Genomic DNA, 25,703 nt, shown 5'->3' with positions numbered 1-25,703 from the left:
ATCTATTCAACAAAACACAGAATAACAATACAGATCCTTTTTATTAAAACCATACAGATTCATAATAAAACCTATGTTTTGTGTAGACCCTGGGGATTTGATAGAAAACTGCCACTTTAGATGATGTTTTCTTTATTAAATGAACAAGCAGCATCTTATTTGGATTTGGATTTCCCAACTAAACTTTGCAAGCACAATTTGCAATTTAATTTAAATGTCTGTGTTCCATTGCTTCTCAACTTACATTTTAGGAAAAAAAAATAAGTGTACCACTTCCCTTTGTTATGGAAGCCTTACAAACTATATATTTATTTCTATATTTTAACAGCCTATATCCATGTTTCTAAATAGTCTTAACCACAGGAATCACAGGAAGGCTTGGAGATATTGGCCCAGCAATTCTCTCTGTCACTAAGTCTGCCACATGGCTTTTCTCTGCTTGGTAAAACTTTTGATCTCGTGTCAACTTCAAAATCCCTAAGGAATCAAAATTTCTCAGTGTATCTCAGGATCACCAGGCAACACTTTTTCTTTCTTTCTTAATTCATAAATCTTCAGTAGTCTTCATGCCTAGAACTTATTTGAGGCTGTGCAAGCCAATATGCCTCCCAATTCTTCTTCCCAGAGTTTGTCTCTTAGGACAGTACAATATCCTTTTTTTCCTCCATTGCATACATTTTCCAGTGAGAAAGTAGACTAATCTCAGCTTTTGCTAATCTCAGCTTTTGCTCTCACTTAGCTAGCAGAAAGCTTTGGGGTATTCTTGTGGATGTCTAACAGCCAGAAACAACCTAGAGTGAAAAGCTTACCACATCCTACCTATTTTAAAAAAGAAAAAGCTGGGGAAGAGTCTTTTCCTGGTGTTATAGTTACCTGTGTTACAGGCCTGGAGACTAAAACAAATGAAGAACAGTTTCAGGAATTGGGTATGGCTTGTCTAGAGAAAAGAAGGACTAGGGATGACATGATAGCAGAGCTACCACAAAGAAGAGCTACCACCTATTTTCCAAAGTACCAGAAGGCAAGACAAGAAACAATGGATGGAAACTAATCAAGGAGAGAAGCAATCTAGAACAAAGAAGAAATTTCCTAATAGTGAGAACAATTAACCAGTAGAACAGCTTGTCTTCAGAAGTCGTGGATGCTCCATCACTGGAGGCTTTTAAGAAGAGACTGGACAGCCACTTTGTCTGGATGGTATAGGGTCTTCTGTTTGAGCAAGGGGTTGGACTAGAAGACCTCAAACATCCCTTCTATTCTGTATTCTGTAATTTCTGGGTCACTTCCATATCTATACAGAAAATCAGCAGCTCAGTGCTGTTTGCCTATCTGATGTTCTACCACAATTTTGTGAGGTTGCAAGGTAATATACCAGTATGTACTCTTCTGTTGATATCCTTCATTTTTTTCTGAAGGTCTGTGATGAATGAGAATCCACAACCCCATAAGACTTAATTCAGATCATAACTCTCTTCTCTGTAGTGCTATACTTTACCCTTGGAAATATTTTTTTTTCCTGAAAGTTAAAGGATTAGGATTACTTTTGTACTAATCCATCTTCTAGACCCATATCAGAAGCAGCAATGTAAAAACAAATGGAAAATTAAAACATGGTCCTCTTAACTCATGGTGACAATACAAAGCAGTATTTAATTCTTTCATACTCTGGAGTTCAGTGAACTTTATTTAGTTTTTTCTTCTTCATTACAATGATGAGGAATTTTGCTTTGGTGAAAAAAATGAAGTTTAAATCATCCCTAGTATCCCACAATTCATAAGAGAGATGCTGCATCTATTGAAGAGCTTACATTTCTTGTTTTCTAGTCTGAGTTTTTGCTGACCTGTAATGTGTACCTAAATTTACACAATTCAGAAAACCCCAGGGGACATTTGGCTGGGATAATATTAAACTTGTATCTTGAAGATTAGAAATAATTTCTTTTAGCTAATGCAAGTTATTCTTCCCAGGTAATATTATAAATATGAATACTATCCAAATAGGTTTCACAACTCTTTCCTTTACCTTCTTTCATTTGCATCTGGTCCATGAATGGCTTTAGTAACTTTAGAAAGGATCCAGCTATATCCACTGCAGTTTTGGAAAATGAAACAAGGATCAATGCGATTATTTTCATGGAACTTTGTCCTGTTTCCCTTAAGGTTTAATATATTTGGCTTTCTGGACAGGATGATCATGAATGTTCCTGGCCAAATGATTCTACATCTTATTAGAGTTTTTCATGCCCCATATAATAGGAAAAGCGAATCAGGTTGTTCTAGTGGTTAAGCCCCCAGGCTGGAAACCTGGAGAGCATGACTTTTTATCCTGCCTTAGGCACAAAGCACGCTGGGGGACTGTGAAGAAGTGAAGCTGGGATTGTTGTCTGCACTTGGGAAAAGCAGTGGCAGCCAGGCAGAAATTATTCCCTTTTCCTCAAGGCTCAGGGTTGCTAATGCTTTCCCCCCAAAAGTTTAGAGCCCAAGAAATTTGAGGGGAGGTGGCCTCATTCATTTATTAATTTTACCCACTTGCAGTTTACTCACTAGCATCCTTGTTGGCATCAAGTTGCCTGGCTGATTAAGCCACACCCTGACATTTTTAAGGAAGTGCTCATGTCCAGAGGAAGCCTTACTTTCCCCAGGCTTACAGAAGTGAATACTAAGATAAGAGTGGGGAAAAGAGGGAATTGTAGAAGAAGCGGAGATAGGAAAACAGTTGAGGAAGTGGGAACTATGGAGAATGGCAGGCAAGAGGACTATCAGTCAGAATCTTTCTGACTCTTGACTATGAAAGGCAACTGCCAGGACCAAAAGCTAGGGGCTAAGCAGCCTATCCTGCTGGGAGTCCTGCCTGAAACTTCTTGGCCTGGAGCTCTGCAGCAACCAGCAAAGGAACACTCACACTGAAGTAGCATCTAATCACAACTAGTGCAAACTTTTCAACATCTTCATCAATGATTTGGATGAGGGGATACATGGGGAACTCATCAAATTTGCAGACGACACCAAGCTGGCAGGAATAGCCACCACTCCAGAAGACAGGCTTAAGATACAGGAGGATCTGGACAGACTCGAACATTGGGCACTATCTAACAAAATGAAATCCAATGGTTAAAAATGTAAAGTTCTACATTTAGGCAAGAAAAACCAAATGTACAGGTATAGTATAGGTGGTACCTTGCTCAATAGTAGTAACTGTGAGAGGGATCTCAGAATCCTAGTGGACAATCACTTAAATATGAGCCAGAAGTGTGCTGCAGCTGCCAAAAAAGCAAACACAGTGCTAGGCTGCATTAACAGAAGGATAGAATCAAGATCACATGAAGTATTAATACCACTTTACAATGCCTTGGTAAGGCCACACTTGGAAAACTGCATCCAGTTTTGGTCACCACGATGTAAAAAAGATGTTGAGACTCTAGAAAGTATACAGAGAAGGGCAACAAAGATGATTGGGGGACTGGAGGCTAAAACATATAAGGAATGGTTGCTGGAATTGGGTATGCGGTAACAGCGTTCCGTGCACCTTTGGCATCTAGTCATGCCGGACACATGACCACAGAGATGTCCTCAGACAAGCACTGGATTTTCGGCTTTGAAACAGAGATGAGCACCGGCCCCTAGAGTCGGAAACGACTAGCACGCATGTGCGGGGGAACCTTTACCTTTTTAGTTTAATGAAGAGAAGGACAAGTGGGGACATGATAGCAGTGTTCCAATATCTCAGGGCCTGCCACAAAGAAGAGGCAGTCAAGCTCTTCTCCAAAGTGCCTGAAGGCAGGACAAGTAGCAACGGATGGAAACTAATCAAGGAGAGAAGCAACCTAGAACTAACTTCTAAGACTGGAAGTTTTTAAGAAGAGACTGGACAGCCATTTGTCTGAAATGGTATAGGGTTTCCTTCCTAAGCAGGGGGTTGGACTAGATGATTCCAAGGTCCCTTCCAACTTTATTATTATTATTATTGATCATTGCACAGTCAGCCAGATGTTCACATTGGATTTGGTATTTTTGTCTACCTATCGAGTCCTTACCTTACCTGGGATAGGCAGATGTGGATGTTTGATGGTATTACAGATGGAAAGCAGTTCCTGTCCAAGGTCCCTTCCAACATTATTATTATTATTATTATTATTATTATTATTATTATTATTATTATTATTGTTGTTGTTGTTGTTGTTGTTGTTGTTGTTGCTGTTGTTGCTGTTGTTGCTGCTGCTGCTGCTGCTACTTTTGGAGGGAGACAAAGGTTGTATGACATTTTACAGACTGCCATTTTGTTTGCTTGAAGGACTGAGTATTAAAGGTGTATTTATGTAGCTATACTGACTTGCAAGGCCTAGGAGGTAGAGTTAACCCAGAACAATAATCTGTGGTTGGGGAAGGTTTGTGCTACAATAAAATATTGTGTACATAAGTGCTATGCTGTGGTGTGTCCAATCCATGGGAAATGAAGAACCCACACAGGGAGTTTGGGCCACTTCCTCTTTGGATGCAGAGGGACAAAATTGGATACAGAGAAACAAAATACTATAGTGGGAAGGGAAGGGACAGTCTTAGATTTATGGCTGGATCACCTTGACTGAGATTAAGTCTGCTTTAATGACAGGTCAGATCTGAAATGGAGGCTCCAGGGGGGAATTATGTTCTCAGTGACTGATAAGTAAACCATCTCAGAGCAAGGGAGCTATGTGGATGTCCCTCTTTGACACTATCTTTCTATTATTTCAGTGTCAGTCATAATGCTTTTTCTTTGCTTTTATTTCTGCAGCTATTGCATGCGACTATCTTATGTAGGCAGTAGGCCTGTGGTTATAAACTTTCAGTACACTGTGGCAAGATCCATATAGCATCAGCAATTAGACATAAAAACATACTATAAATGAAATGTTTATCCCATTCCCCGCCAAAGTGATTTAAAGGTTAACTACATTTCATAGGTAGTAATTTCAAAGGCAGTAAATTATGTTGAACTTTCATTCGACCAAATGTCTATATTTATATCTATAGTACATGTGTATCCATATCTTCTTCCTTCTGGATGTTTGCAAATTGGTTAAGGAAGACAGTGAAATTACTATCTTACTACCAACAGGTTAAAAATGTTTACAGGACAGTGCAAATGACATTATGAGTTGGAACATTTAGAGAACATTTTTTAATTGAATTTCTTGCATTCATTTGTTTTTTTTTTGCTTTTCCCAGGTCCCAAACATGGTTTCTCTTTTATTAATTGTCTTATTTTATTTTTCCTCTTTTTATTATTTAAGCCAAGCCTCACTGGGTTCAACTGATAAAAGATTTTGAAGCTGCAGTGGAGGACAACATAGACTGGGAGTGCAGAGCAAGTGGCAAACCTAAGCCTTCCTACAGGTGGCTGAGAAATGGAGAACCTCTAGCATTAGAGGTAATGTGCTTTAGTTTGTTGATCTTGTTTTTTTTTTAAAAAAAATTACGCGGAGTTATATTGACTGAACATTAGTAGCCTCTTGAATTCATCCAAGTAATTCAAAAAAAGTTAGCAGCCTTTGGGCAATTCACTAGTTATCAATACGAAATCAGTGCCATAGCTAATTTCTTCTGCATTTTTTGTAAAAAAAATTACGCATCTTCCTTTTGATGGAAGAGGGAAAAATCAGGAATTTTCAAGGAGAAGGAGAACGGTGCGTGTGAATGTCTTATTTTTCATTATTTAATCTTCCCTGCAGTGTGTTTTCAAATTGCTTGTCTTCCTGTGTTAAAGCATGAGAGAAGAAGGCATCTTAAGGGAATTCTTCCATGGCTGTCTTCCTAAAACAGGAAACATGAGCAATCTGGGAAGTTCCCGTATATAACAGAATACAAAAACACCAGCTGCTTCTTGCCATGTTGCAACATTGTTCAGACGCAGCACTGAGGCAGGCTGAAAAAGATCACCAAAAAGCATTCCAAAGAAAGATTCATGCATTCTTAAAATACCTGTAAGATGGAAAAAACTATAACTTGTTTGCTTGTGGGGAAACTCGTAGGAAAAATGCTTATTCAGCATGCCTTAAATTAAATTAGTGAACCGAGCAGGGTGTTAATCAAACTGACCCCATTCAAATATAAAATGATATAATTTAGCGAATTTGATGGACAGCTTTAGTTTTAAAAAATAAAGGAGAAAGACAGAAAGAAGGCCATCTGTTAAGGCAACTTTTGGGCATCAATCAAGAATGTCACTGTATTTCCAAGATAGCTATTTAGGTAACTGTGAGCTCATGGTATAGAGAACAATAGCGAGTTGTTTAAAATCTTTTCTAGAGAGTTTGTCATCAGAACTACCTGTCTCTTCTCCTATGTTTACAAGTCTGAGATTAAAATCTTATGTGATGTTGCACATTTAAATTATGCTTTTGCCTGTATTTGTAGCATGATAAAATAAACCTAATTTCTTTTTACAAGAAAAAGATGTTAGTATTTTGAAATAAAGTTGGGAAGTTATGAACAAAGAAACGTCAGGGCATTCACAAGTTGAAAGAGTGTTCGTAAGTTACATTTAAGGTGATTGAGATTTTTAAAAATTGTTTAGTCCACTAGCAGCAACAACTAGAAAAGAATGCTGTCCTTCCAGAATAGCACAGGAACGAAGGGAAATACCCCTTCTCCAAACCTAATGGATGAATTTTTTCCACCTTTGAGGTCTTGGGAAGAGAGGACCATAAAACAAAAATAAAAATGGTCAAGCAAAATGAAGCAGTATTCTTTTTAGCTTATTTCCATGTGGTAGTAAAGATAATTTTAGGGTCATTGAGTTTATTAGATCCATTATATAAAGAAGTTACAACTCTTGGTGTTAATGTCCATTGATATATTTGGAGCAGCATTATATTTTTTCTATCCTGTTTCCTGCATATAGGCAGATAATCCAAAAATATATCTCTTCAGTTTATCAATGTCTGCACAATATGATCTTGGATAAATTTGCTACATCAAAATTAGTGTCATTCTCATTTGTCTTTTTTCCAGAAAATTATGTCACTAGTATTCAAGGACATATTTAGTTCCTTTCCGTAACTTCTGCTTTTATTCAAAGAATTATGGAATCAAGATTGTAAGTCACCTTGGACATCATCTAGTCTAGCTCACTGGCCAATACAAGGAAGTAATACTATAACATATCCAACAAATGTCCCTCTAACCTCTGTTTATATCTTATATCTTGAGCAAAGGAGACACAGGGTCTCCAGGGAGACATTGTTCCACTGTTGAATAGCTTTTACCATTAGGAAATTTTAGCTGAAGTGCATTCAAAATCTATTTCTTTGTAATTTAAACTCATTCTTCCTTGCTCGGCCTTCTGAAACAACTCTAAACAATTCTGCCCTCTCTTCGGTATGACAGCCCTTCAAATATTTGATAGCAGCATCATGTGTCTTTGCAGTCTTGTCTTCTCCAGGCTAAGTACACGCAATGATTACAGATATTCCTTATACGTTTGTCCTACCTGGTTCTTTCCTGATTGTTGTTTTCTGAACATATCCCAGTTTGTCAGTGTCCTCCAAAAAATGTAGTGCCCAGAATGGAATGCAGTAATCTGGATGTGGCTTGGTTTATGAGGAATAGTGGGGAATAGTGATTTCTTGAAACTGTATGTCTGTTGAAGAAGGCTAGGATTGCATCTCTTTTTGCAGCTTTGTCACACCCATGGATTATAATGAGCTTGTGAGTCACTCAAATACTTTTTGTGTGTATTACTGCCCAATATAACCCTTCATCCTTTAGTCATGCCTTTGGGTTTGCACTGAAATTCATCTTACTAGCTGCTGTCCATTATTACAATTTTTCAAGGTATTCCTGAATCTTGATACTAACTCCTGATACTTGCTATCCCGTGATTTTTGTAATACAGTTTGCTTCTGGGTTCAGTTCAAGGTCTTGGTTATTACATTTAAAGCCCTTCATTGTATGAAAACAGGTTATCTGATTTCAATTGGATTAACCACCCCAGTCACTCCAGTAGAAGACCCCATCAGCCAGGTTTAGAGGGCAGGGACCACAGCAAAGAAGGCTTTTCTAGATCCCACTAGGAATCTAGGAGAAGAGCCTTCTTTGCTGTAGCCCCTGCCCTCTAAACATCTTGCAACCCTCCACCCTTCTGGCTTTCCAAAAGAGTCTTAAAACCTAGCTCTGCTGGTTGATACCCTGGTGGGGGTGCACTCTGCTGGTTGGTTGAATGAGAGACAGAAGCCTACCCCCATACCATCCATAGGGGTAGTGTTTTGGTTTTTAACTTTTATTTAATTGTTGTTACTTTTAGTGCTTTTATATTATGGTTTTATTCCATTGTAAGCCATCTAAAGTCACTCTGGATAGAGAGATGGATGGCATATAAATGTAATAAGTTTAATAAATAAATATCTGCAATTTGATGATCATATTTTTTGACTTCTTATCCAAGTTATTTATAATTGGGTTGAACAACACAGGGCTTAAAATGTCCTTAAAAACTCTGCAAAATGCCCAGCCAACAGTCCTTCCCTTTCAGTGGAAAGTCATGGATGTTAACTCATTGTGTACAGTTGTTCAACCAGTTCTACTGTATATCTGGCATAATTGTACCATAATTTAATCTCGTATTGTATTTTCTCTACCAGAATCTCATGGAAAACATGTCAAATACTTTGCTGAAGTCCCTTGCCAACTTCATTCCAATAGACAATTATAGTCACCACTTTGGAGACCTTAGTGCTCCCTGAGCTTGATGGTTTGCTTGTAGATGTTTCATTACCCAAATATGTAACATCAGTGTGAGTGAGTGTGGATTTGTTTCATATTTATGTACAATAGCTTACCCTGCCAGTTTTGATGCAGTGTATTTTTCCCTTTCCCCTTCATGGATTACTGCCTTGTCGTGGCGAAGGGGCTTGCGTAATTCAATGAAGCTATGAGCTATGCCGTGCAGGGCCACCCAAGACGGACAGGTCATAGCAGAGAGTTCTGACAAAACGTGATCCACTGGAGAAGGAAATGGCAACCCACTCCAGTATCTTTGCCATGAAAACCCTATGGACAGTACCAAAAGGCAAAACGATATGACGCTGGAAGATGAGCCCCTCAGGTCGGAAGGCGTCCAATATGCTACTGGGGAAGAGCAGAGGGCTAGTACTAGTAGCGCCAGAAAGAATGAAGCGACTGGGCCAAAGCCGAAAGGACGCTCAGCTGTGGATGTGTCTGGTGGTGAAAGGAAAGTCTGATGCTGTAAAGATTTTTTCTCCATAGGAACCTGGAATGTAAGATCCATGAATCAAGGAAAGCTGGACGTGGTCAAACAAGAGATGACAAGACTAAACATCGACATCTTAGGTATCAGCGAACTAAAATGGACAGGAATGGGTGAATTTAATTCAGATGACCATCAGGTATACTACTGTGGGCAAGAATCCTTCAGAAGAAATGGAGTAGCCTTCATAGTCAATAAAAGAGTAGGAAAAGCAATACTGGGATACAATCCTCAAAATGACAGAATGATCTCAGTTCGAATCCAAGGCAAACCATTCAATATCACAGTAGTCCAAGTCTATGCCCCAACCACCGGTGCTGAAGAGGATGAAATTGACCAGTTCTATGAAGCACTACAGCACCTTATAGAACTAACACCAAAAAATGATGTTCTTATCATCATGGGGGATTGGAATGCTAAAGTAGGAAGCCAAAAGATAACTGGAATAACAGGCAAGTTTGGCCTTGGAGTGCAAAATGAAGCATGGCACAGGCTGATAGAATTCTGTCAAGAGAATACGAGGGTCATAGCAAACACTCTTTTCCAACAACCCAAGAGACGGCTCTACACATGGACATCACCAGACGGTCAACACAGAAATCAGATTGACTATATGCTCTGCAGTCAAAGATGGAGAAGCTCTATACAGTCAGTAAAAACAAGACCAGGAGCTGACTGTGGCTCAGACCATGAGCTTCTCCTTGCAAAGTTTAGGCTTAAACTGAAGAAAGTAGGGAAAAGCACTAGGCCACTCAGGTATGAATTAAATCATATCCATGTTGAATATACAGTAGAGGTGACAAATAGATTTAAGGAATTAGATCTGATAGACAGAGTGCCTGAAGAACTATGGACAGAGGTTTGCGACATTGTACAACAGGTAGCAACCAAAACCATCCCAAAGAAAAAGAAATGCAAGAAAGCAAAATGGCTGTCTGAGGAAGCTTTGCAAATAGCTGAGGAAAGGAGGGAAGTGAAAGGCAAGGGAGAAAAAGAAAGATACGCCCAATTGAATGCAGAATTCCAGAGAATAGCTAGAAGAGATAAGAATGCCTTCTTAAATGAACAGTGCAAAGAAATAGAAGAAAACAATAGAATAGGGAGGACCAGAGATCTTTTCAAGAAAATTGGAGAAATGAAGGGAACGTTTAATGCAAAAATGGGCATGATAAAGGACCAAAATGGCAGGGACCTAACAGAGGCAGAAGAGATTAAGAAGAGGTGGCAAAATTACACAGAAGAACTATACAAGAATGAGCTTAACGTCCCTGATAATCACAATGAGGTGGTCACTGACCTCGAGCCAGACATCCTAGAATGTGAAGTGAAGTGGGCCTTAGAAAAGCTGAGCAACAACAAAGCTAGTGGAAGTGACAGTATTCCAGCTGAGCTATTCAAAATCTTAAAAGACGATGCAGTAAAAGTGCTACACTCAATTTGCCAGCAAATTTGGAAAACTCAACAGTGGCCACAGGATTGGAAAAGATCAGTTTACATTCCAATTCCAAAGAAAGGCAGTGCCAAAGAATGTTCAAACTATCGCACCATTGCACTCATTTCTCATGCTAGTAAAGTCATGCTTAAAATCCTACAAGCTAGACTTCAGCAGTATGTGGATCGAGAACTACCAGAAGTACAGGCAGGATTTCGAAGAGGCAGAGGAACTAGAGATCAAATTGCGAACATACGCTTGATCATGGAGAAAGCTAGGGAGTTCCAGAAAAACATCTACTTCTGCTTCATTGACTATGCTAAAGCCTTTGATTGTGTGGATCATAACAAACTGTGGCAAGTTCTTAAAGAGATGGGAGTACCAGACCATCTTATTTGTCTCTTGAGAAACCTATATGCGGGTCAAGAAGCAACAGTGAGAACTGGACACGGAACCACTGATTGGTTCAAAATTGGGAAAGGAGTCCGGCAAGGCTGTATACTGTCGCCCTGCCTATTTAACCTATATGCAGAGCACATCATGAGAAAGGCAGGGCTAGATGAATCAAAAGTTGGAATTAAGATTGCCGGAAGAAATATCAACAACCTAAGATACGCAGATGATACCACTCTAATGGCAGAAAGTGAAGAAGAACTAAAGAGCCTCTTGTTGTGGGTGAAGAAGGAGAGTGCAAAAGTTGGGTTGAAACTTAACATTAAGAAAACCAAGATCATGGCATCTGGCCCTCTCAATTCCTGGCAAATAGATGGGGAAGAAATGGAGGTAGTGACAGATTTTATTTTCCTGGGCTCCAAGATCACTGCAGATGGGGACTGTAGCCAAGAAATTAAAAGACGCTTGCTCCTGGGGAGGAAAGCCATGGCAAATCTAGACAGCACACTAAAAAGCAGAGACATCACCCTGTCAACAAAAGTGCGTATAGTCAAGGCTATGGTCTTCCCAGTTGCAATGTATGGCAGTGAAAGTTGGACCATAAGAAAGGCTGAGCGCCAAAGAATTGAGGCCTTTGAACTGTGGTGCTGGAGAAGACTCCTGCGAGTCCCTTGGACTGCAAGGCGATCAAACCGGTCAGTCCTAGAGGAGATCAATCCTGACTGCTCTTTAGAAGGCCAGATCCTGAAGCTAAAACTCAAGTACTTCGGCCACCTAATGAGAAGGAAGGACTCACTGGAGAAGAGCCTAATGCTGGGAAAGATCGAGGGCAATAGAAGAAGGGGACGACAGAGAATGAGGTGGCTGGATGGAGTCACTGAAGCAGTAGGCGTGAGCTTAAATGGACTCCAGAAGATGGTAGAGGACAGGAAGGCCTGGAGGAATGTTGTCCATAGGGTCGCGATGGGTCAGACACGACTTCGCAGCTAACAACAACAACATTTTTCCCCTTGGTGGTACTTTGATTAGGGTATTGTTTTCTGCTGGATTGTTCGCCTGGTATTAATTGGTGGATATTGGCTGCTGGAGAGGATGTATGTATCCTTGTTTTTATGTTTCCTTCTTAGCTTTTTTGTTATCTCTTTTGAATGGTATGTAAATATGGTTTATTTTAATGTGTCTATTGATGGCTGATTTGTCTGAATGCCAAGCTTCCAGGAAACCCTTATGTTTATCGTTTGGTCTAGGATGATCACATCTAGTTTGGCCCCCATTGAAACTATGGTTGAATCTGTCCAGGGTTGTGCGATTAAACATTTTTTTCATCCTGTCTTTTGACTGCTAGTTGTTGTTAATAGATGTGCTATGCTGGTCTTCTTCCCCATCACTCTATCCAAAACTCATCATTCTATCAAGAAAAATTGATTTTTTTATAAATGATGCCAACCAACCCATAAACTCATGCAGCCTATCACATTCTATTCTAAATGTTCACAAGCTTGTTGCTTAATAATGTATTCCAGGATTTTGTTTGGAATTTACAGCAAACTGGGTTCTTTTTTTGTCTCTTTTTGCAAACATAGGAACAACATTTGCCCCACTCTTGTGCTCTGGCACTATACCCATTTTCTTCTGAAAAATGTTCATCCTCCATGATTTCTGAATGATCGTATAAAAAAAAGTCTCTGATATGAAATCTGCAAGCTCCTTCTAGACTCTCGAAAAATAGTTGCTTGCATGAATTCCTAGTTTTCTACTACAATAAAAAACTTGTCTTTTTATTCTAATCAAGGAGAAAAGCAATCTAGAACTAAGGAGAAACTTCCTGACAGTTAGAACAATTAACCAGTGGAACAATCTGCCTCCAGAAGCTGTGAATGCTCCAACACTGGAAGTTTTTAAGAAGAGACTGGACAGCCATTTGTCCGAAATGTTATAGGGTTTCCTGCCTGAGCGGGTGGTTGGACTAGATGACCTCCAAGGTCCCTTCCAACTACTACTACTACTTATTATTATTATTATTATTATTATTATTATTATTATTGTTGTTGTTGTTGTTGTTGTTGTTATCGTTGTTATCGTTGTTGTCGTTGTTATTATTACTATTATTATTATTATTTTTGCCAGCAGCATCTGTTAACATTCCTTTACATGTTGACCATTATATGACCTGCTGCATGGCTGTTAATTCTAATGTTCTTTTTTTTATTGAAAAGTTTTAAAATACAATTTTCCTTTAAAAAACCCCCCTTCCCCCTCCCTCCTCCCCCCCTACCTCCCCTCCTCCCCCCTCCCTCCTCCCCCCCTCCCTCCCCCCCTCCCCCCCTACTTCCCAGAGCTGAATACAAGGTATATATATATAAAAAAAAGCAAACCTAAGCAACCATATACTAACAACTATAAATTCTAAAATCCATCACTCTCTAGCTTATATAGGATAAAACAAACCTTAACAATATTAAATATATATATATATAAAAACTAGAATAAGAAAAGGACACTCTCTAGCTTATATAGAATGGAACAAACCTTAATAGTATTAAACATATATTAAAGACAAAAAAAGGAAAAAGAAAAAAAAACCCTTCTCAACCCTATACTTATCCTAAATAAACTCCATCCATTTTATCCATTCCATGATATAACATTCTTACAAATAATTTTCCAAATTAACCAAGGATCCCAAATCAAAAAACTTTAAAGTCAACTCTTCTGTAATCGACCGTTCCTCTTCCAGTACCACATCTATAATTATTCCAAACACAACAAAAAAGAAAAAAAAAGAAAAAAAAGAAAAAAGATTGCAAACAAAACTTGAACCTTCATTTGAGAATCTTCTGTATATTCCCCCAAACTTTAATCCAAAAAAGCTCACCCTTTCCACAAAACCACCAAATATAAAAATATATTGCGTCTACACCCAAATCTTTCCCCCCTCCCCTACTTGACTACTTGACTATATCGTAAAAGTTCCAAAGACTTCTGCAATTCCTGCTACTTTCTCTTCTTAGATCGTTTTGCAGCAGCACGCGTCACCCTCTGTTTTATAGATTCATCCGACGAGGTTGTATCTTAATCTCCTCCAACACCGTTGTCTTCTATCTGACCATCTTCGGCCTCTTGATGCACTCCTTCTCCAGATCCCTTTCCAGCTTCCAAAAGTGTTAATGGCGTTGCATTTAAAACATTATTGTAGAAATCACGCGCTTGCATCACAGTAACCAAACGGTACTTTTTACCTTCGTGCGTCACCATCAACCCCACTGGGATCTCCCATCTGAACCTTATATCTCGCTGCTTGAGCTCTTGCACAAGAAATGTAAAATCCTTCCTTCTCCTTAGAATCTTTGGAGGAATTTCTTTTAAGACCAAAACTTCTTGATTAGCAATCATAACTTTAGTATCATAAGCAGCTTGTATAACTTCATCTCTAGTTTCCCTTTTTGCAAAATATACCACCACATCTCTAGGCAACTTCCTCTGTCTGGCAATCCATGAATTCACACGAAACACTTTGTCCATGCCTCCTTTTATTTCAGATGCTGGCTGTTTCAACACTATTTCAAAAGCCTCAGAAACCAGCTGCTTTAGATCTTCCTTAGTATTCTCCTTTAAGCCTCTAATTCTAATGGCAAACTGCATCTGGAAATATTGAGCAAGACACAGTTCCTTTTCCATTTTATTTTCATTCTCCAATACTTTTGCTTCTAATATAGCATTCTTTTGAGTCAAGTCTTCTAGCTTTTCCTCCAATTCTTCCACACACCGAGCCACTTTACACACTGAAGTCAAGATGTCTACCCTCATCGCTTTGAGCTTCTGTTCCATCCTCTCCTCCATTCTCTCCTCCAATTTCTCCAATTTCTCCTCCATCTGTGCAAATCTAATATTAATTGATTCCAAAATTACCTGGGTATGTTTTTCAAGAGCATCTTGTAAGTCCTTTGATATCAATACATCAGGAGGATGCAGCGCCTGCAATAATGATTGTTGCACGGGAGAAGTTCCAGCACTCCGAAGAGTTTTAGGGGGTGGTTTAGCCGCCATCTTTTACCAAATATGACGCACTTTCACTTCAGATTTGTAATCCAAAAAAGTCCATCAAGCTGGAGAGTAAAACATAGTAATCCTCTTTACCATTTCCTCTTGTATCGCTCTGCCTGCTCCTTTAAATCATAGTCATTCCTTCAGGCAGGGGTGGTCGCAGACGGCTGGCTCTGCTCCAAGAAGTCAGGAGCAGAGGCGACGGCCAGCTGGGAGCAGCCCAGGCTACGGGGGAGTTCAATCCTTCAGCCGCCCAGGCCATAAGCTCAGGCGGCCCTGGAGAACTCTACCCCTACCTGGGAGCTCGCCCCCTCCTCTTCTCCCGAGGAGGGGGTTTCGGATTCGCCCGAACAGCTGATCGGCGCTGTTTCGGGCGAAAAAACAACAGCTGAGCCGCGGGCAGCCCGGGAAGGCTCCCTCCGTCGCCGCGGAGCCACCGGAAGACTAATGTTCTTATTCAGTATTTGTCTGAATTTGATGGATTGGTTTCCTGTGACCTGCTATGTGCAATTTTTCTCTCTGGTAACTGATATCCAGACCTGATCAAATTATTTCCTTTTTGCCTTTCTATGTATGTTTACATATTTCTTAACTTCAAATTCCATTAATCTATTTCTCTTGCTACATTATTTCTCATATGTAACATTTACTTACATTGGATTGCCACTCCCTTTGTTTTTCAGTCATTCTGCTTAGTTCCATTACAGTTCATGAGCTCCATGTACCCCTTTAAGCTTATTAAATAGATTCTGCAGGGAAGAAGTTCTGCCCTCACATCAGCATCTTCTCTTAGCAGCGGACCCATCCCTCACCATTTCCCCCCCCCTTTTACTATAGAGTCCAAGCCCTTTTTGTGGCAATTTTCTTATTTTGTTTTATCTTCTTTTGTTAGTTTAAATTCCTTTTGTGCTTTAGCCTGTTTTTCCCCCTGCAGATATTAACTACTTGGCCGTTACACCCATCTTCCATTTCTTATGCAGAATAACAGAATTGAAGGAGACCTTAAAGGGACTTGATTAACCTTGAGGTCTTGTAGTCCAAACCCCTGCTCAAGCAGGAGACCCTGTATCATTCCAGACAAGTGGCTGTCCAATCTCTTCATAAAAACCTCTAGTGATGAAGCACCCACAACTTCTGGAGGCAGATTGTTCCACTGATAAATTGTTTGCACTGTCAGGAAATTTCACCTTGGTTCTAGGTTGCATCCCTCTTTGTTTCCATCCATTGCTTATTTTCCTGTCTTCAGGTGCTTTGGAGAATAGGTTGACTCCCTCTTTGTGGCAGCCCCTCAAACACCATTATCATGTCACCCCTAGTTCTTCTTTTCACTAGACTAGACAAACCCAATTCCTGCAGCTGTTCTTCATATGTTTTAGTCTCCAGCCCCTTAATCTTCTTTGTTGCCCTTCTCTGCACTCTTTCCAGAGTCTCAGAGAAGAGCAACAAAGATGATGCTTAAATTCTTGGATCAATCAAAACTCTCTTAGCATCCACAATTGTTCATTAAGCTACTTCCTTTTTTAAAAAATGAAATTGTGTGCAATTCCTCTCCCAGTATCAGTTTTTTGAGGATGAAACTAACTTTAAATATTGACTTCAATTTTCTGTTAGCCTGTTTTTCTGTTAAGTTTTATCGAAACATATATTTCCATGAAATATACTGAGTTGGCTTTGTATATGAGAACCACTGGTAAGATAGACAGATAGACAGTGCTTCTCCCTGAGCATTATGTTTAATTGTTCATTAGAGGATTCAGCTTTCAACGTATACATCAATGCCAACAACAACTTTAAATACTAAGTCTAGTAATAGCTTTATCTCCATTTGGAAGCAATTTATAAACTATAATTCTTCATATACCCCTCTACCAGGTAAATTAAAAACTCCTGATTTTGACTGTTGGCCATAAAGTTAAGTATGGTTGCAATAGTAAAGGTAAAGGAGTCCCTGAAGCTTTTATTCTTGCTGGTCATTGCCAACTATGGGGGGTGGGGCGGTGCTCATCCAGTTTCAAGGATCATTAAGACAGCACTGTCTGAAGGCATTTCTGCAGTCAAGTGGGCAGTATGGTGTCACAGAGGATTGTTACCTTCCCACCCAAGTGGTACATATTATCTACTTGCAACTGAATGCTTTTGAACTGCTACATTGGCAGGAACTAGGAAGAGGATTTGGAGTTCACCCTGTCACACAACACTCAGCATTCAGACCTCGTTTTACTCTCTGAGCCATTGTGCCATTCCAATGGTTGGTATAGATTAGTTAGAAATTCTTATTGATTTATTGTTTTTTTTATCAACTTCTTTTATTCTTTTATTAGTTGTTAGAGAGCTAAACTGTTTTATCTCTATATTTGTTTCAGTCTAGTGTTACACTTATCATTTTTAAGCTCTGCTTTTTGAGAAGTTTCCAATCTGTCTATTTTTCTATTGGCCTGAAGATTTCTCTCCATGGGATCTGTGTACTACTCTAAGCTAATTATAAAGGCTATTCTGAAATGTATACATATAGCTGTTTCATTTCTTGTAATATATTGTAGCCCAATGTGACTGTTACTTTTTTTCCAAAGGTTTTATTGTTTTACCTCTTTAGCCAGATGTTAACTATAGATTAGGGTCAACTCTGGGATAGTGAATGATCTTGTCTCTTCTACAGCTTAAGAATAAAACAGCAAGACTTCAACAGAATCTTTAGACATGGCTAGGTTAGTTTCCCAAGAGATAATTAGAGGGCCCAGAAAGATGGCAAAGAGCATCTGCTGTTAAAACCTCCCTCTAAAGCCACTATTTAATTTCTAACTATCTCTTTTACTCCTTTTTTATTCCATTTTATTTAATTTTATTCCGCCGGAGACCTGTATTTTTACTATCTTTACTGGATACTGGTTTTTGTATCATCTCCACCATGAGTCAAAGAAAGAAGAAATATTGCTTAAATTCTGCTTCTCAGACAAGTCTACTAAATAACTCAAAGTTGACAGGTATCTAAAAAGTAAATTGCTCCCCATAAGTAATCAAGCCTCTTTTTTTATATAGCCTCTCAAACAGATTTGATCACCTCCACCCTGGAATGGGATCTGTAAGCAAAGATAGAGAGTGTCCAGGTTTTAAATCTTTTTGTTTCTATGCCTGAGGAACCTTGCCCTTCTCAGACTGCAGCCTTTTGTCCAACTGCTGCAAGGCTTATGCAGCAAAAAGGATTTAAAAAATAAATGTTATTGGCTTTATAACCAGACAATGCCTACTGACAGCACAAAAAATATTGTCAATTTTGAGCTTCTGAACACAATTGACAGCAGGGTGGACACTCCAAAAGAGACTTTTATTAAGTTTTAACACAGTCATCCAAATATTACTCCTGAATCAGTTAAACCAAGCCTGCACAGAGAAAACTATGACTCAAAACCAGATAATAGTGATGGAAAGGTGGATCCTAATTTAAGGCTACTGCTAAGCTTGTAAGCCGCCCTGAGTCTTCGGAGAAGGGCGGGATATAAATGTAATAAAAATAAATAAATAAATAAATAAACACCTAAAAAAAGTGAGGAATAAGTTAAGAAATATTGATCTACACCCAGAAGAATGCAAAGCCAGTTCCACCCTCCCAGGAAGCATTGGATGAAAGGCAAGCACACCATAACTATTTGTTTGTTGTTTGCTGTGAAGTCGTGTCCAACCCATCTTGACCCCATGGACAATGTTCCTCCAGGCCTTCCTGTCCTCTATCATCTTCTGGAGTCCATTTAAGCTCACGCCTACTGCTTCAGTGACTCCATCCAGCCACCTCATTCTCTCTCGTCCCCTTCTTCTCTTGCCTTCAATCTTTTCCAGCATTAGGCTCTTCTCCAGTGAGTCCTTCCTTCTAAAGAGCAGTCAGGGTTGATCTCCTCTATGACTGACTGGTTTGATCGCCTTGCAGTCCAAGGGATTTGCAGGAGTCTTCTCCAGCACCATAGTTCAAAGGCCTCAATTCTTTGGCGCTCAGCCTTTCTTATGGTCTAACTTTCACTGCCATACATTACAACTGGGAAGACCATAGCCTTAACTATACGCACTTTTGTTAACTATAGTTAATTATAACTATTACTTACATCTTAATGAGATTACTGTACAAATCCAAAAAGTAACAGAGTAAATAGAGGAAAATGGGGATCCAAAAGTACAGACATTCTCTCCCTTAGTCACCTTCTGCACTGCAAAGGGGAGTTAATTCATTTGCAGGTTGAATGGCTCCCATCCATGAGAGACTTTAAACAAATCCTTTTATCATTCAGATATCCTATTATTGCCAGAGTGGAGCTTTGTTTGAGCAAATTTGAGAATTTCCTATTACCTGTGTTTCACACAGAGGGAGTTAGTCCATTAATAATTGTTCTTGGCAATAAGAGTGCTTTACTTTAAAGTTTAATTGTAGCAACATAAAAGTAGGTAACTCCCAGGCTGTTCTATCACTACTGTCCTTGAGAAGAGATACCTTGAATAAATAATCTGTTCCTCCCATAGAAGGTCATTTTTCTGAAGACCCTGTAGGGACAAACCTGATTAACTCTTTCAGTACCTTTGTTGTTGTTAGCTGCGAAGTCATGTCCGACCCATCGCGACCCCATAGACAATGTTCCTCCAGGCCTTCCTGTCCTCTACCATCTTCTGGAGTCCATTTAGGCTCATGCCTACTGCTTCAGTGACTCCATCCAGCCACCTCATTTTCTGTCGTCCCCTTGCCCTCAGCCTTTCCCATCATTAGGCTCTTCTCCAGTGAGTCCTTCCTTCTCATTAGGTGGCCAAAGTATTTGAGTTTCAACTTCAGTATCTGGCCTTCTAAAGAGCAGTCAGGGTTGATCTCCTCTAGGACTGACCAGTTTGAATGCCTTGCAGTCCAAGGGACTCGCAGGAGTCTTCTCCAGCACCATAGTTCAAAGGCCTCAATTCTTTGGCACTCAGCCTTTCTTATGGTCCAACTTTCACAGCCATACATTGCATTGAATCCATAGCCTTGACTACACGCACTTCTGTTGGCAGGATGATGTCTCTGCTTTTTACTGTGCTGTCTAGATTTGCCATGGCTTTTCTCCCCAGGAGCAAGCATCTTTTAATTTCTTGGCTGCAGTCTCCATCTATTTGCCAGGAATTGAGAGGGCCGGATGCCATGATTTTGGTGTTCTTAATGTTAAGTTTCAGCCCAACTTTTGCACTCTCCTTCTTCACCCACAGCAAGAGGAGCTTCATAGAACCGGTCAATTTCATCCTCTTCAGCACCGGTGGTTGGGGCATAGACTTGGACTACTGTGATATTGAATGGTTTGCCTTGGATTCGAACTGAGATCATTCTGTCATTTTGGGGATTGTTTCCCAGTATTGCTTTTCCTACTCTTTTATTGACTATGAAGGCTACTCCATTTCTTCTGAGGGATTCTTGCCCTCAGTAGTATACCTGATGGTCATCTGAATTAAATTCACCCATTCCTCTCCATTTTAGTTCGCTGATACCTAAGATGTCGATGTTCAGTCTTGTCATCTCTTGTTTGACCACATCCAGCTTTCCTTGATTCATGGATCTTACATTCCAGGTTCCTATGGAGAAAAAATCTTTATAGCATCAGACTTGCCTTTCACCACCAGATACATCCACAGCTGAGTGTCCTTTCAGCTTTGGCCCAGTTGCTTCATTCTTTCTGGCGCTACTGGTACTAGCCCTCTGCTCTTCCCCAGTAGCATATTGGACGCCTTCCGACCTGAGGGGCTCATCTTCCAGCGTCATATCTTTTTTTTTCCTTTTGGTACTGTCCATGGGGTTTTCATGGCAAAGATACTGGAGTGGGTTGCCATTTCCTTCTCCAGTGGATCACATTTTGTCAGAACTCTCTGCTATGACCTGTCCGTCTTCTGTGACCCTGCACAGCATAGCTCATAGCTTCATTGAATTACGGAAGCCCCTTCGCCGCGACAAGGCAGTAATCCATGAAGGGGTTCAGTACCTTGCCAGATGTTAAACAAGTCAGTATTCTAGATGATCTGAAGAGAAATATTAGCAACAACATGTAAAGCTCTAATAGAGCTGTCATTCTAACTACCCAAGAAAATACAGCCTATTTTGAGAAACAATCTGGTGGTTCATCCCCTATTTCAACATAAAATATACACAAAGAAAAGAGCACCAAAAAAATCCTTGGAAGTGTTTTTCACTTTACTTCCTCTACTCCTTGATAAAACATCACACTATGCAGAAAATATAAGTGAGAGAAATAAAATAGAGGCTGACAGATAAGAGGAAGCAAGCTGCAGCCCAAATCTTGGTGACTCACTAATTGAGGATGACTTTGGAATAGGACAGAGTTATAAAGACGTCACCCTTAGCTCAACACTTCACTCTGGATGTAGATACTCTTCTGAGTTGTCAACCTGAAAAACTATCCCACCAAATTGCTGCTCACCTCAAGACCCACTGGAGCCTATTCAACATTAAGGCAGGGTTGAAGGTAAACATATTTCAAACCTGTGTGAGGTTTTTTTTTTAGACTCTGAAGGAATTTTGGATAATTTCACTCTAGTTGAATAATTGAAAAAAACATGTTTATTTTAACCCAAAATTCCAGTACCCTCCCAATCACTCCAATAATATTAAGTACTGAGTTGGAATATCACTGGCTGGAAGAACAAAGTAACAGATTGGGATAGAATGGAGCTCCTCTCCAGCTTTGACTTCATAGCAGTCTAAGAGACATGGATGACTACAGATGAGGAAATGATTCATTTACTAGGCTTTAAAGCTTAAACTTAAATGAGCTTAAATGGACTCCAGAAGATGGTAGAGGACAGGAAGGCCTGGAGAAACGTTGTCCATAGGGTCGCGATGGGTCGGACACGACTTCGCAACTAACAACAACAAAGCTTAAACTATTCCTGAAAGGAAATATAACATGAAAGGGTGTATTTATTTGAATGCTAATTGCTTGTATTTCATTTAAAAGTGATATATTTATCTAAATCCTTATTCCTTGTATTTACCACATACATATCTTATTACTATATTTTCTTTTTTATCTACTTTATTCTGGATTTAGAGCCTGTATTTTATTTTTATTTTACTTGATATGATCATAATAAATTAACATATATTGTTGTTATATATTTTGTTGCTAAACATTCTATAATCTCCACACAGGAAGTTATCTCCAAATATTTTATATGACTTGGTAGTGCATAACATACTACTATAATTAATAGGTTTTGTTTGTTTTCTTCTTTTACTTTCCATTTACTTTCGCCCAAATATTTTTGTCTAAATTTATTATGCAGTAACCAAGCAGCAAATAAATTATCTCAGATCCATTCACTCAGAGGATAATATTTATGCTGTTCAATGCAAAAAAAGAAAGATAAGTAACAGAAAGAAAACAAACATTTTGATGTTTTTTTTTTTTTGTTATTTTCATAGTTTGGGAAGAAGTGGGGGAATGTGTATATTAAAAGAGACTGAAATGAGCCCTTTTAGACAGACTGGACCTGGGGGCCATCAGAAACTAGAATACAAATATTGTGATTCCAGCTAGAAAGAATAGAAAATGCACAGTGTCTGATTTTAGAGAAAACTGGCTTCATTTAGAAGTCAAATCTCCTTTTGAGTAAATCTTCTTAGCTTTACACATCTGTAGTATATATACTGTGCTGCAACTAGTTAAAGCTAATTCTAGGAGACGAGTCTCCATCCCCCAGATATCACATACAGTAGTCCCTATATATTCTATGCATTTTCTGATCTACTGTATTTCTTTATCAAGGTTCCCACTTTACCCATTTTCAAACCTCAGATCCCATTGCCTAGACTGCACCCCTCTTCTTTCGGACCAGTACTTAGCCAAAGAAAATAACTTTTCCCAGAATTATTCTTGACTTATATTTTTACAAAAATTGTTACCTATATAAAATTGTTACCTATATAAAAATTATTTTAAAGCTCAGCACCATATGGGATGTATAATTGAGGAGACACTTTGGATTTGCAAAGGGAAAACTTCTCCTAAGGTTCTGTCTGCCCCACCTTGCTGTTGTTGCTGTTAGTTGCGAAGTCTTGTCCGACCCATTGCGACCCCATGGACAACATCCCTCCAGGCCTTCCTATCCTCTACTATCTTCTGGAGTCCATTTAAGCTCACACCTACCACTTCAGTGACTCCATCCAGCCACCTCATTCTCTTTTGTCCCTTTCTTCTCTTGCCGTCAATCTTTTCAAGTATAAGGCTCTTCTCCAGTGAGTCCTTCCTTATCATTAGGTGGCCAAAGTATTTGAGTTTCAACTTCAGGATCTGACCTTCTAAAGTGCAGTCAGGATTGATCTCCTCTAGGACTGACCGGTTTGATCACCTTGCAGTCCAAGGGACTCGCAGGAGTCTTCTCCAGCCCATAGTTCAAAGGCCTCAATTCTTTGGCGCTCAGCCTTTTGTATGGTCCAACCTTTACAGCCATACATTGTAACTGGGAAGACCATAGTCTTGACTACACACACTTTTGTTGGCAGGATGATGTCTCTGCTTTTTACTGTGCTGTCTAGATTTGCCATGGCTTTCCTCCCCAGGAGAAAGCATCTTTTAATTTCTTGGCTGCAGTCTCCATCTGCAGTGATCCTGGAGCCTAGGAAAATAAAGTCTGTCACTACCTCCATTTCTTCCCCATCTACTCTATTTGCCAGGAATTGAGAGGGCTTGATGCCATGATCTTGGTTTTCTTAATGTTAAGTTTCAACCCAACTTTTGCACTCTCCTTCTTCACCCGCAACAAGAAGCTCTTTAGTTCTTCTTCACTTTCTACCATTAAAGTGGTATCATCTGCATATCTTAGGTTGTTGATATTTCTCCTAGCAATCTTAATTCCAACTTTTGATTTATATAGCCCTTCCTTTCTCATGATATGTTCTGCATATAAGTTAAATAGGCAGGGCGACAGTATACAGCCTTGCCAGACTCCTTTCCCAATTTTGAACCAATCAGTGGTTCCGTGTCCAGTTCTCACTGTTGCTTCTTGACCTGCATATAGGTTTCTCAAGAGACAAATAAGATGGTCTGGTACTCCCATCTCTTTAAGACCTTGCCACAGTTTGTTGTGATCCACACAATCAAAAGCTTTAGCATAGTCAATGAAGCAGAAGTAGATGTTTTTCTGGAACTCCCTAGCTTTCTCCATGATCCAGTGTATGGTGGCAATTTGATCTCTAGTTCTTCTGCCTCTTTGAAATCCTGCCTGTACTTCTGGTAGTTCTCGATCCACATACTGTTGGAGTCTAGCTTGTAGGATTTTAAGCATAACTTTACTAGCATGTGAAATGAGTGCAATGGTGCCCCACCTAGTCAGACTTAAAAACACTGTACTTCAGTGCTTTTTTTGTAAAAGAAAAAGGTGCCAGAACTCACACATGTCATACAACCCGCCTTGCCTACCCTACAAGGTTCCATCCAAAAAAGGTGCCGGAACTCCATTCTGGGCGTTCTATGACAAAAAAAGCCCTGCTGTACTTTAATATCAATATAAGGGTAAAGTCTCATTATGTATGGATAGCAAGTGAACGAAAGATGTACTTGTGACATCTGAATGGAATGTGGTTCATTCATTCATTCATTCATTCATTTCTGTAGATTTAAAAATACAGTAACATTAACCTTAAAAATACTTAAATTTAAGAAATGATAAAAATCTGAAAAAATGAGAAAGGGAAAAGGCTTAATATAAGGAAAAGGGGAAATGGGAAAATTGGAAAAATAAAAAGAGACCCTGCCAGATATATTAAGTTATTGTGCCCATATTGAATATACATGTGTATGTCTAGGAAAATCTTCTAATAATTCATTTACTTGAACTTTAGTCTCAGTCTTCAGCTTGATGATCATTTCTTGCCTTAGATAAGTTGGGCCTAAATAAGTTTAAAAATCGTCTTCACCAGAATAAGTCTGCCTGCTCTTTAAGACCAGGAATGGAGTCTTTTTTTTTAACCTGTATGCTTTTGATGACTGTTCAGTAGTGTTCAACTAACAGAAAAGGTCTTTCTCCTTTGGTCCCAGAAATACAAAATGAATTGCTATCAAAGACAGCTTCTGAAAAAGCCCTAAAGATGTAAGCATTCCACTGAATAGAATGCTTTGCTGTACTGGATTGAGGTATCACTGAATTTTTATAGACAGTTCACATACAGAATTCGCCTGTGTAATAATCTATTGGAAGTCTTGATCCAGTAGCATTAATTCTTCCGCATCATATAACCTACTGACTTATTTTGTGTTCTCTATAGCACTCTTCCTGCTCCCTGATAAAGTTGTTGCTAATCTCTGATCACTTCCTTCTTTCCTTTTTTCCAAGACATGCACATGGAGAGCACAAGCTATCTTACTTTCTTCCTGGTGGGATATACTCTGCAAGCTGCTAGAGTTTACCTGTCTCTTTAATGTACTTCCAATAACTAAATCTCCTTTCGGTTAAAGTTGAAAACATGCTTCACTATCATTGATCTCATCAATTCTATGTTCTCGGGAATGTTCAGATACACAAAGCAGAGATACTTCAACCCAACACCGACTAATCACAATTTTAGCCCCAAAGAAATTG

The 25,703-nt window shown here is 39.3% G+C and overlaps 2 protein-coding genes across 2 annotated transcripts in view; one reads left to right on the top strand and one right to left on the bottom strand.

The window, feature by feature from the left end:
• LOC310634806 (contactin-3-like) overlaps positions 1–25,703 on the top strand; it is a gene marked incomplete at both ends in the record, with an annotated part of 166,260 nt that overhangs the window by 78,909 nt on the left and 61,648 nt on the right. The window contains one exon of the mRNA XM_083353342.1: positions 5,271–5,407. Within this exon, the coding sequence (XP_083209468.1) occupies positions 5,271–5,407 (137 nt within the window). The remainder of the gene's footprint in view (positions 1–5,270; positions 5,408–25,703) is intronic.
• LOC310635403 (uncharacterized protein) lies at positions 13,778–15,282 on the bottom strand. The gene is made up of 2 exons (XM_083354315.1): positions 13,925–15,282; positions 13,778–13,889 (listed from the first exon to the last, which is right to left on the bottom strand). The coding sequence occupies exon 1, from the start codon at positions 15,114–15,116 to the stop codon at positions 14,142–14,144; it is 975 nt and encodes a 324-aa protein (XP_083210441.1). The 5' UTR covers positions 15,117–15,282; the 3' UTR covers positions 13,778–13,889; positions 13,925–14,141.

This window comes from Vipera ursinii (genome assembly GCF_947247035.1).
Source record: "Vipera ursinii genome assembly, chromosome: 2".
NCBI classification, from domain to species: domain Eukaryota; kingdom Metazoa; phylum Chordata; class Lepidosauria; order Squamata; family Viperidae; genus Vipera; species Vipera ursinii.
This window is presented reverse-complemented; position numbering and strand designations above follow the sequence as displayed.

Bases quoted from the DNA above. Each gene is read 5' to 3' on its own strand.
- LOC310635403 (XM_083354315.1), bottom strand. From the start codon at position 15,116: ATGGCGGCTAAACCACCCCCTAAAACTCTTCGGAGTGCTGGAACTTCT.